Source organism: Oncorhynchus mykiss, chromosome 3 (genome assembly GCF_057628025.1).
Source record: "Oncorhynchus mykiss isolate SJ-2025 chromosome 3, ASM5762802v1, whole genome shotgun sequence".
NCBI classification, from domain to species: domain Eukaryota; kingdom Metazoa; phylum Chordata; class Actinopteri; order Salmoniformes; family Salmonidae; genus Oncorhynchus; species Oncorhynchus mykiss.
In genome coordinates, this window is record NC_143024.1 from 79,836,317 (window position 1) to 79,849,482 (window position 13,166).

General features: G+C 42.4%; 1 protein-coding gene across 3 annotated transcripts in view; it reads left to right on the plus strand.

The window, feature by feature from the left end:
* Positions 1 to 13,166, plus strand: part of LOC110504531 (glycogen synthase kinase-3 beta) — a 69,968-nt gene that overhangs the window by 30,286 nt on the left and 26,516 nt on the right. For all 3 annotated transcript variants that reach the window (XM_036975017.2, XM_036975018.2, XM_090230241.1), the window contains exon 2: positions 5,485 to 5,678. In XM_036975017.2, coding sequence (XP_036830912.1) covers positions 5,485 to 5,678 — 194 coding nt within the window. The remainder of the gene's footprint in view (positions 1 to 5,484; positions 5,679 to 13,166) is intronic.

The following is a 13,166-nucleotide window of genomic DNA, read 5'->3' on the forward strand; positions in this document are numbered from 1 at the left end:
GCTGAGTAGAGTTTGGAAGCTATTTTGTAAATGACATCGCCGAAGTCAAGGATCGGTAGGATAGTCAGTTTTACGAGGTTATGTTTGGCGGCGTGAGTGAAGGATGCTTTGTTGCAAAAAAGGAAGCTGTTTCTAGATGTCATTTTGGATGGGAGATGTTTAATATGAATCTGGAAGGAGAGTTTATAGTCTAGCCAGACACCTAGGTATTTGTAGTTGTCCACATATTCTAAGTCAGAACCGTCCAGAGTTGTGATGCTAGTCGGGCGGGCGGGTGCGGGCAGTGAACGGTTGAACAGCATGCATTTGGTTTTACTAGCGTTGAACCTTTCTAGCGCAGGCGTTCCGCTAGCGGAATCCCTCGGCAATATTCAGCTGAAAAGGCAGCGAGCGAAATTCAAAAATATTTTTTAGAAATATGTAACTTTCACACATTAACAAGTCAAATTCAGCAAATGAAAGATAAATGTCTTGTTAATTAATCTTCCCATCGTGTCCGATTTCAAAAATGCTTTACAGCAAAAGCACAACATATGATTATGTGAGGTCATAGCCAAGTAAAAAAAAAAAACATTTTTCCAGCCACAGATAGGAGTCAAAAAAAGCAGAAATATAGATAAAATTCATCATTAACCTTTGATGATCTTCATCAGATGACACTCATAGGACATCATGTTTCACAATACATGTATGTTTTGTTCGATAATGTCCATATTTATATCCAAAAATCTCAGTTTACATTGGCGCATTACGTGCAGTAATGTTTTGATTCCAAAACATCCAGTGATTTTGCAGAAATACTCATAATAAACATTGATAAAAGATACAACTGTTATTCACAGAATTAAAAATAGACTTCTCCTTAATGCAACCGCTGTGTCAGATTTCAAAAAATTTTTACGGAAAAAGCATTATCTAAGAACGGCGCTCAGAGCCCAATCCAGCTGGAGAAATATCCGCCATTTTGGAGTCAAAAGAAGTTAGAATTAACACTATAAATATTCACTTACCTTTGTTCAGTTCGACAATAAATGACTGATTTGTTCCATAAAGTTCCATAAAGTCCATCATTTATGTCCAAATAGCCACTTGTTGTTAGCGTGTTCAGCCCAGTAATCCATCTTCATGAGGCGCGAGCACTTCGTCCAGACAAAAACTCGAAAAGTTCCGTTACAGGTCGTAGAAACAAGTCAAACGATGTATGGAATCAATCTTTAGGATGTTTTTAACATATAATATCAATATTGTTCCAACCGGAGAATTCCTATGTCTGAAGAAAAGCACTGGAAGGAGGGGTAACTCTGTCGGGAGCGCGCGGCACGAGCCTGAGACACTCTGCCAGACCACTGACTCGAACAGGTCTCATGAGCCCCTCCTTTATAGTAGAATCCTCAAACCAGTTTCTAAAGACGGTTGACATCTAGTGGAAGCCGTAGGAAGTGCAACTTGACTCCATAGACACTGTGTATTCGGTAGGCCAAGCTTTGAAAAACTACAAACCTCAGATATCCCACTTCCTGGTTGGATTTTTCTCAGGTTTTCGCCTGCCATATGAGTTATGTTATACTCACAGACATCATTCAAACAGTTTTAGAAACGTCAGAGTGTTTTCTATCCAATACTAATAATAATATGCATATATTAGCATCTAGGACAGAGTAGGAGGCAGTTCACTCTGGGCACGCTATTTATCCAAATGTGAAATTGCTGCCCCCTATCCCAAAAAGGTTAAGAGCAGTTGGAGGTCACGGAAGGAGTGTTGTATGGCATTGAAGCTTGTTCGGAGGTTAGTTAACACAGTGTCCAAATAAGGGCCAGATGTATACAGAATGGTGTCGTCTGTGTTGAGGTGAATCAGGGAATCACCCACAGCAAGAGCGACATCCTTGCTATATACAGAGAAAAGAGTCGGCCTGAGAATTGAACCCTGTGGTACCCCCATAGAGACTGCCAGAGGTCCGGACAACAGGCCCTCCGATTTGACACACTGAACTCTGTCTGAGAAGTAGTTGGTGAACCAGGCGAGGCAGTCGTTTGAGAACCCAAGGCTGTTGAGTCTGCCGAAAAGAATATGGTGATTGACAGAGTCGAAAGCCTTGGCCAGTTCGATGAATACAACTGCACAGTACTGTCTTTTATCAATGGCGGTTATGATATCGTTTAGTACCTTGAGCGTGGCTGAGGTGCATCCGTGACCAGCTTGTAAACCAGATTGCACAGCGGAGAAGGTATGGTGGGATTCGAAATGGTCAGTGATCTGTTTATTACCTTGGCTTTAGAAAGGCATGGCAGGATGGATATAGGTCTATAACAGTTTGGATCTAGAGTGTCACCCACTTTGAAGAGGGGGATGACTGTGGCAGCTTTCCAATCTTTAGGGATCTCAGACAAAATGAAAGAGAGGTTGAACAGACTGGTAATAGGGGTTGCAACAATGGCAGCAGATAATTTTAGAAAGAGATTGTCTAGCCCAGCTGATTTGTACGGGTCCAGGTTTTGCAGCTCTTTCAGAACATCTGCTATCTCGATTTGGGTGAAGGACAGGCTGGGGAGGCATGGGCAAGTACAGTGAGGCAGAAAAGTATTTAGTCAGCCACCAATTGTGCAAGTTCTCCCACTTAAAAAGACGAGAGAGGCCTGTAATTTTCATCATAGGTACACTTCAACTATGACAGACAAAATGAGAAAAAAAATCCAGAAAATCACATTGTAGGATTCTTAATGAATTTATTTGCAAATTATGGTGGAAAATAAGGGGCATGCTTATTTAAGATGGTGAGGAAATGTATTTTAAAGAACGACCAGGCATCCTCTACTGACGGGATGAGGTCAATATCCTTCCAGGATACCCGGGCCAGGTCGATTAGAAAGGCCTGCTCGCAGAAGTGTTTTAGGGAGAGTTTGACAGTGATGATTGGTGGTCGTTTGACCGCGGACCTATAGCGGATACAGGCAATGAGGCAGTGATTGCTGAGATCCTGATTGAATACAGCAGAGGCGTATTTGGAGGGCAAGTTGGTCAGGATAATATCTATGAGGGTGTCCATGTTTACGGATTTGCGGTTGTACCTGGTAGGTTCCTTGATCATTTGTGTGAGATTGAGGCCATCTAGCTTAGATTGTAGGACTGCCGGGGTGTCAAGCATATCCCAGTCACCTAACAGAACAAACTCTGAAGATAGATGGGGGGCAATCAATTCACATATGTTGTCCAGGGCACAGCTGGGAGCTGACGGGGGTCTATAACAGGCGGCAAAAGTGAGAGACTTATTTCTGGAGAGATTAGAAGCTCGAACTGTTTGGGCATAGACCTGGATAGTATGACATAACTTTGCAGGCTATCTCTGGTGTAGATTGCAACTCCTCCCCTTTGACAGTTCTATCTTGACAGAAAATGCAGTTGGGTATGGACATTTTTGGTGGCCTTCCTAAGCCAGGATTTAGTCACGGGAAGGACATCAGGGTTTGCGGAGTGTGTTAAAGCAGTGAGGAAAACAAACTTAGGGTGGAGGTTTCTGATGTTAACATGCATGAAACCAAGGCCTTTTCGGTTACAGAAGTCAACAATTGAGAGTGCCTGGGGACACGCAGGGCCTGGGTTAACCTACACATTACCCGAGGAACAGAGGAGAAGTAGGATGAGGGTACGGCTAAAGGCGATCAAAACTGGTCATCTAGTGCATTGGGGACAGAGAATAAAAGGAGCAGATTTCTGAGCGTGGTAGAATAGATTCAGGGCATAATGTACAGACAGGGATATGGTGGGGTGTGGGTACAGTGGAGGTAAACCCAGGCACCGAGTGATGATAAGAGAGGTTGCATCTCTGGACGGGCTAGTTATGCTGGGTGAGGTCACCGCATGTGTGGGAGGTCGGACAAAGGAGATATCTGAGGCATGTTGAGTGGGACTAGGGCCTCAGCAGTAAACTAAATCAATGATAACTATCCTAAACAACGGTGTACAAGGCATATTGACATTTTGAGAGAGACATAAAGCGAGGCATAAAGCAATCACAGGTGTTGATTGTGAGAGCTAGCTAAGACAACAAAGGGTAGGACAACAACAGCTAATCAGCTAAGACAACAACAACAGGTAAAATGCCGATGAATGGGGAGAGAGGGTCGGTTAACTACACACAGGGCCTGAGTTCGAGGCTGGGGCCAACAGATAAACAAAAAATAAACAAAATGGAGTACCGTGATTAATGAACAGTCCAGCTGTCACGCCCTGACCTTAGAGAACCTTTTTATTTATCTATTTGGTTAGGTCAGGGTGTGATTAGGGTGGGCATTCTAGTTTTTCGTTTTCTATGTTGGCCTGGTATGGTTCCCAATCAGAAGCAGCTGTCTATCGTTGTCTCTGATTGGGGATCATATTTAGGCAGCCTTTTCCCACCTGTTGTTTGTGGGATCTTGTTTGTGTGTAGCTGCCTGTGAGCAGCCCAGAACGTCAGGTTTCATTTTTCTTCTGTTTTGTTTGGTGAGTTTCATATTTATTAAACGTGTAATTCTACGCACGCTGCGCCTTGGTCCAATCATTCAGACGAGCATGACACCAGCAGGCATCCGCTATGAAGCCAAGTGCTCATAGGGTCCAGTGAACAGCAATAGATGGAACAGGGAAGCATCGGGGTAGTCCTTACTACGCTAGCACGCCGGAGACACGGCGTTAAAAGTTAACGTGTCAGTTAGCGAGTGTGTCAGGCTTCGTAATATAACTCTGACAGTGTGATCCTGTGAGTGTGTCTGGCTTCGTAATATAACTCTGACAGTGTGATCATGCTAGTGTTTCAGGCTTCGTAATATAACTCTGACAGTGTGATCCTGTGAGTGTGTCTGGCTTCGTAATATAACTCTGACAGTGTGATCATGCTAGTGTTTCAGGCTTCGTAATATAACTCTGACAGTGTGATCATGCGAGTGTGTCTGGCTTCGTAATATAACTCTGACAGTGTGATCATGCAAGTGTGTCAGGCTTCGTAATATAACTCTGACAGTGTGATCATGCTAGTGTGTCAGGCTTCGTAATATAACTCTGACAGTGTGATCATGCGAGTGTGTCAGGCTTCGTAATATAACTCTGACAGTGTGATCCTGTGAGTGTCAGGCTTCGTAATATAACTCTGACAGTGTGATCATGCGAGTGTGTCAGGCTTCGTAATATAACTCTGACAGTGTGATCCTGTGAGTGTGTCTGGCTTCGTAATATAACTCTGACAGTGTGATCATGCTAGTGTGTCAGGCTTCGTAATATAACTCTGACAGTGTGATCATGCTAGTGTGTCAGGCTTCGTAATATAACTCTGACAGTGTTATCATGCTAGTGTGTCAGGCTTCGTAATATAACTCTGACAGTGTGATCATGTGAGTGTGTCTGTCATCTAGTCTCGCTTGTTTATTTGTCATTAGACACACTCTTCACTTAAGGTCACTGAAGACTATCTCACCCCTTCTCTACCCTCATCCTCTCTGTACCTCCTGTAGGGGACAAGGATGGCAGTAAGGTGACAACGGTGATGGCCACCCCAGGCCAAGGGCCCGACAGGCCCCAAGAGGTCAGCTATACAGACACCAAGGTGATTGGGAACGGCTCCTTCGGAGTGGTCTACCAGGCCAAGCTGTGTGACTCTGGAGAGCTGCTGGCCATCAAGAAGGTTCTGCAGGACAAGAGGTTTAAGGTGAGAGAGACTGCAGGGTGCTCCCAGACACACACACACATTTCTCTGATCTCATGAAACGATGACATCATTCTTGTCTTTTCAAAGATAACATCCTTCATTCATCTTTCTGTTGAAGTCTTTTTCTTCCATCCTTTCTTTGTAACGGATGACTTTCATTCAGAGTGGGTTCTACTATAAAGGATGACTCCTTCCATTCACACTACTGTTCTCTGGTCTTTTGTGAATGGATTACAGGCTCCACACTCTGTTAGTAGAACTAAGAGAGAGACAAACACACACACTATACAGGTGTCCCTCAGTTCCCTGCCACTCTCTAGTCTAGTTCCACTACTACAGAAACAAACTCCTATATCTACATCTGCTCAGTAGTAGCAGTGAATGCACAGATGGCTGTGCAATGTAGCATTGTGTTTTGCGTGTGTGTGCGTGTCAAGGTCCAGATTGTCGCCATGTTAACCCAATTTCTCCTAGGACTGACGATACCATCACTATCTCAATGTGGGGCTGTGAATAGGACTGACTGTTGTGTTGCTGTTGTCTTTGTTAGGTCACTAGCTTTGCCCTCAGAAGTCTTGGACTTATTATCCTAATTGTTAGCTTTGGAGCAGCAGATGTACTGAAGCATTTGGTTTGACTACTTTGTGATACAGAGTGCAGTGATGTGTGCTGAAACTATTGCCCATAATAAAGCGTAATGCACTTTGTAAAACTGTGTTCAGTGGCTTCAATACAGTGGTAACTGCATTCATATAGACCAGGGGTGTCAAATTCACTCCATGGAGTGCCTAGTGTCTTTTAGGTTTTTGTGTTTTCCTTTCATATAAGACCTAGACAACCAGGTGAGGAGAGGTGCAAAAATCGGCAGACACTCGGTCCTCAGTGGAATGAGTTTGACACATGATATAGATAATATCACCATAGTCTAAGACCGGAAGGAATGTTGACTGAATTATTTGTTTTCTGCTATTTAACAAAAAGCATGACCAGTCCTATAAAATAAGCCCATTTTAATTCTTAAAGTTAGACTCAGCTAAATGTCGTTGCCACAAGCAGCAGCACAGATATTGAGATGAGTGAGATGCAAGGCTTCACTCTCACAGTCTCACACAGTCTCACACATTCTCACACAGTCTCAGTCTCACAGTCTCACACAGTCACTGTATCGCCTGTCGTCGGACGGAGTGGACCAAAGCGCAGCTTGAAAAGTGTTCATGATTTATTTTATTATCAAAAAAACACTTGAACAAAGCAACAAAACGAAAGCTAACAGTTCTGTCAGGTAACAGAGACTAAACAGAAAATAATTACCCACAAACACAGGTGGGAAAAAGGCTGCCTAAGTATGATTCCCAATCAGAGACAACGATAGACAGCTGCCTCTGATTGGGAACCACACTCGGCCAAAACAAAGAAATAGACAACAAAGAATGCCCACCCCAAATCACATCCTGACCTCACCAAATAGAGAGATAAAACGGCTCTCTAAGGTCAGGGCGTGACAGTCACACCCAGTATGTGCACGGGTTCACTTCACACTGTTCACAGTGAGGTAGCCAGGGAAGTTTCAACGTGGAAATGATTTTCTGCATCTCCGTCATCGATGAGTCTTACCTTTTTTAAGTTCTTGACTAATTCATTCAAATGCTTTTTGAAGGAAAAGACTATCATCAATCCAGATGCCTATAAGCAGGAGCACGATCAATGAGCCATCCAATGTACGCATGCATAAATCATCAGATCATTTCTTACGTGATTTGGAAAATAACATATACTTCATTTTACCTGCATTAAGTACCAATTTCAGTTCTGCAAGGCAATAGCATACACAAGTGTCATCTGCATACAGGTGAAATATATCTTTTTTAAAGATAAACCAATATTCTTAATGTGAACAGAACCAAGAATCGATCCTTATGGGACACCCTTTGTTATGTCCAGAAAACTGGATTCAACACCATCAGTAAATACACACTGCCTTCTGACCGTTTAATCATTTTCAAATCAGTTACTTGCAGATGGGTTCTTAGGCTGCGTTTAGACAGGCAGCCTAATTCTGATCTTTTTCAACTAATTGGTCTTTTGACCAATCACATTAGATCTTTTTCAGAATTGGGCAGCCTGTATAAAATCAGCCCGAGTCAGATGTAGAGGTTTGGGTGTTCTGTTTTTCCTTTATAGCAGCCAACCCCCCTCTTTTCTCTTTCTCCCTCACTCCCTATGTGTGGACTGTTATGAAGAATGAACTCAATGAGTATTGAGCGCTAAGTCTCCTCACATGACTGCTGCACACACACGCAAACACATGCGAACAGTTCATACACACCAACATCTTTGTCTCCTCCTCTGTTTCTCTCTCTTTCTGCAGTGTGCCTCACTGGGAGCTTTGTGACCAGTCGGCACATGTGCACACACACACACACACACACACACACACACGTGAGCAGGCTCTGTACCATAATGCAGCTGCCTAAAGTAACTGTGTGTGTTCTAGTGTCAGGCGCTGGGTGGGCTCAGGCTTCTCCCAGTGTATCTTGGGATATGTCCCTCTGGACTTTTTTGAGGGATCATATTTCAGCCCAGTGGAAGAATTACAGTGTAATACCCATAGTGTGTAAGTATAGAGTGTGTGTGCTTGTACTCTGCATACTCAGGGCTATAAATGAAAAATAATATTGCTCCCAGCTTTAAAACGTTAGGAGCACAACATAACATTTACTAACACCATAAAATAAGATATATAGCCTATATGAATTCTAGCTACTTCTGAAGCACATGTTGTGCCCTAGAAACTAATATTTAACACGGTAAATGAATTAGTTTAATATAAAAACTAAAATGTTGAAACAAATACCTGTCATTGAAATTAAAAAGATTTGTCTCTTTTAAGAGCAAGTTTGTGATGAGGACATGCAAGATATCTGTCATTCATCCATTGCTATGACCAGTGATCTCCTGAAGAAGCTATCCCCTTTCCTTTCTTTCTGTGCCCCCACATGTTAGGATATACTGGTTAAGTCACCAGGTTGTTAGCTAGCTAGCTAATGAGGTAACAAATATGACTGAACAAAGTGTAAAACAAATGTGGCCCGTGAATGGCCTATGACATGGTTTATGAATGTAAAAAAGTAACTCAAATAAACTTACTCTGAATCCATTTTTCCTCCTGTCCTGAATGAAGACATTCTATTTTGCGATCTCACAAAATAAATGTGAAATCTTTGAGGAGAAGTTCAATCAGTGAATCAGGTCATCTCCATGGTAACCAGAGACTTTCTGCCATACATGCCTTCAAACTACCGTAAAACCCCTTAAGGTGCTTTGAGGGGCTCTCTGCAGCACCCTTAAACCATTTCCTCAGATAAGAAGAAATGGTTCCTTAAGGTAAATCATTAAGGGAAACACTTAAGATGTTTTATGTGACCAGGCCTGATCTTTTGAACTGTTTGGGTTAGATACAAGCATGGACAACACTCCAAATGGTTCCTCTTTTAAATTAACATTCCAACAGTTTTCCCTCCAATCAGTGAATGGGAAATAGATCAAGATGTGTATGTGATTTTAGAGTGTGGGTCAGAACATTCACCTGGTGAAACTTTTGTCTTTGTTGACCCTCCTTTGGCAGCAATAACCTCAACCAAATATGTTCTGTCGTTGCGGATCAGACCTGCACAACGGTCTGAAGTAATTTTGGGCCATTCCTCTTTACAAAATTGTTTCAGTTTAGCAATATTCTTGGGATGTCTGGTGTGAACTACTCTTTTGAGGTCATACCACAGCGTCTCAATCGGGTTGAGGTCAGGACTGACTGGGCCACTCCAGAAGGCGTATTTTCGTCTGCTGAAGCCATTCTGTTGTTGATTTACTTCTGTGTTTTTGGTCGTTGTCCTGTTGCATCACACAACTTCTGTTGAGCTTCAATTGGCGGACAGATGGCCTAACATTCTCCAGCAAAATGTCTTGATAAACTTGGGAATTAATTTTACCTTCGATGATAGCAAGTTGTCCAGACCCTGAGGCAGCAAAACAGCCCCAAACCATGATGCTCCCTCCACCATACTTTACAGTTGGAATGAGGTTTTGATGTTGTTGTGCTGTGCCTTTTTTTGTCCACACAGTGTTATGTGTTCCTTCCAAACAACTCAATTGTAGTTTCATCTGTCCACAGAATATTTTGCCAGCTGCACTTTTGAAAACTTCAGATGTTCAGCAATGTTTTTTTTGGACAGCAGTGGCCTTTTCCGTGGAGTCCTCCCATGAACACCATTCTTGTTTAGTGTTTTACGTATCGTAGACTCATCAACAGAGATGTTAGCATGTTCCAGAGATTTATGTCAGTCTTTATGTCAGTCTTTAGCTGACACTAGGATTCTTCTTAACCTCATTGAACATTCTACGCTGTGCTCTTGCAGTCATCTTTGCAGGACGGCCACTACTAAGGAGAGTAGCTACAGTGCTGAACGTCATCCTTTTATAGACTATTTGTCTTTCCGTGGACTGATGAACAGCAAGGCTTTTAGAGATACTTTTGTAACCCTTTCCAGCTTTATGCAAGTCAACCATTCTTAATCTTACGTCTTCTGAGATCTCTTTTGTTCGAGGCATGGTTCACATCAGGCAATGTTTCTTGTGAATTGCAAACAAAATTGTTGTGAACGTTTTTTATAGGGCAAAGCAGCTCTAACCAATATCTCCAATCTTGTCTCATTGATTGGACTCCAGCTTAGCTGACTCCTGACTCCAATTAGCTTTTGGAGAAGTCATTAGCCTAGGGGTTCACATACTTTTTCCAGCCTACGCTGTTAATTTTTAAATTATGTATTAAATATAGACAAGAAAAATACAATAATTTTTGTGTTATTAGTTTAAGCACACTATGTTTGTCTATTGTTGTGACTGAGATCATCAGATCAAGTTTGATGACCAAGTGTTTGTAAATTTCCCGGTAATGCCAAAGCGTTCACGTCCGTTTTCTTGCCACTGTATATACAGTACCAGTCAAAGGTTTGGACACACCTACTCATTCCCGAGTGGCGCTAGAGGCGTCACTACAGACCCGGGTTTGATTCCAGGCTGTATCACACCCGGCCGTGATTGGGAGTCCCATAGGACTGCGCACAATTGGCCCAGCATCGCCTGGGTTAGGGTTTGGCCGGGGTAGGCCGTCTTTGTAAATAAGAATTTGTTCTTAACTGACTTGCCTTGTTAAATAAAGGTTACATAAAAAAAGAAAGAATTTCTAGGATTTTTCTTAATTTCTTCCTGTTTTCTACATTGTAGAATAATAGTGAAGACATCAAAACTATGAAATAACACGTGGAATCATGTAGTAACCAAAAAAGTGTTGACCAATCAAAGTTCACTATAGTTTCCAGCCCCTACTGGATTAGTTGTTGATACCTAGCACTACCTAGCCTGCTTACTAGCATCAGCATGAGGGTGACGAAAGCGTGTCTGAATTTATGCGTTTAAAGGATCTCAGCCGCTGAACTCCAGGTCACACAGCAAAATATTTCGGCGCATAAGCCAAATTGGTCACACTTTAGAGCCCTGTGCATTGTAGCTTTTTCTTGGTCTGACAGCTCAGAGCGTCTGATCTTTTCCTTGTGGAGTGTGCTCTGCTCCACCATCCTGATAGGGCCGTTGTCTGTATGACACCATCCATGGTGATGGTGTCATGATGTCACTGTGGTTTACCAGTCTTTCATTTTCAATTTCTATTTAAGGGCTTTACTGGCATGGGAAACATACAGTGCCTTGCGAAAGTATTCGGCCCCCTTGAACTTTGCGACCTTTTGCCACATTTCAGGCTTCAAACATAAAGATATAAAACTGTATTTTTTGTGAAGAATCATCAACAAGTGGGACACAATCATGAAGTGGAACGACATTTATTGGATATTTCAAACTTTTTTAACAAATCAAAAACTGAAAAATTGGGCGTGCAAAATTATTCAGCCCCTTTACTTTCAGTGCAGCAAACTCTCTCCAGAAGTTCAGTGAGGATCTCTGAATGATCCAATGTTGACCTAAATGACTAATGATGATAAATACAATCCACCTGTGTGTAATCAAGTCTCCGTATAAATGCACCTGCACTGTGATAGTCTCAGAGGTCCGTTAAAAGCGCAGAGAGCATCATGAAGAACAAGGAACACACCAGGCAGGTCCGAGATACTGTTGAGAAGAAGTTTTAAAGCCGGATTTGGATACAAAAAGATTTCCAAAGCTTTAAACATCCCAAGGAGCACTGTGCAAGCGATAATATTGAAATGGAAGGAGTATCAGACCACTGCAAATCTACCAAGACCTGGCCGTCCCTCTAAACTTTCAGCTCATACAAGGATAAGACTGATCAGAGATGCAGCCAAGAGGCCCATGATCACTCTGGATGAACTGCAGAGATCTACAGCTGAGGTGGGAGACTCTGTCCATAGGACAACAATCAGTCGTATATTACACAAATCTGGCCTTTATGGAAGAGTGGCAAGAAGAAAGCCATTTCTTAAAGATATCCATAAAAAGTGTTGTTTAAAGTTTGCCACAAGCCACCTGGGAGACACACCAAACATGTGGAAGAAGGTGCTCTGGTCAGATGAAACCAAAATTGAACTTTTTGGCAACAATGCAAAACGTTATGTTTGGCGTAAAAGCAACACAGCTGAACACACCATCCCCACTGTCAAACATGGTGGTGGCAGCATCATGGTTTGGGCCTGCTTTTCTTCAGCAGGGACAGGGAAGATGGTTAAAATTGATGGGATGATGGATGGAGCCAAATACAGGACCATTCTGGAAGAAAACCTGATGGAGTCTGCAAAAGACCTGAGACTGGGATGGAGATTTGTCTTCCAACAAGACAATGATCCAAAACATAAAGCAAAATCTACAATGGAATGGTTCAAAAATAAACATATCCAGGTGTTAGAATGGCCAAGTCAAAGTCCAGACCTGAATCCAATCGAGAATCTGTGGAAAGAACTGACAACTGCTGTTCACAAATGATCTCCATCCAACCTCACTGAGCTCGAGCTGTTTTGCAAGGAGGAATGGGAAAAAATGTCAGTCTCTCAATGTGCAAAACTGATAGAGACATACCCCAAGCGAATTACAGCTGTAATCGCAGCAAAAGGTGGCGCTACAAAGTATTAACTTAAGGGGGCTGAATAATTTTGCACGCCCAATTTTTCAGTTTTTGATTTGTTAAAAAAGTTTGAAATATCCAATAAATGTCGTTCCACTTCATGATTGTGTCCCACTTGTTGTTGATTCTTCACCAAAAAATACAGTTTTATATCTTTATGTTTGAAGCCTGAAATGTGGCAAAAGGTCGCAAAGTTCAAGGGGGCCGAATACTTTCGCAAGGCACTGTATGTGTACATTGCCAAAGCAAGTGAAGTAGATAATAAGCCAAAGTCTCTCTCTCTCTCAATTCAATTCAATTCAATTCAAGGGGCTTTATTGGCATGGGAAACATGTGTTAACATT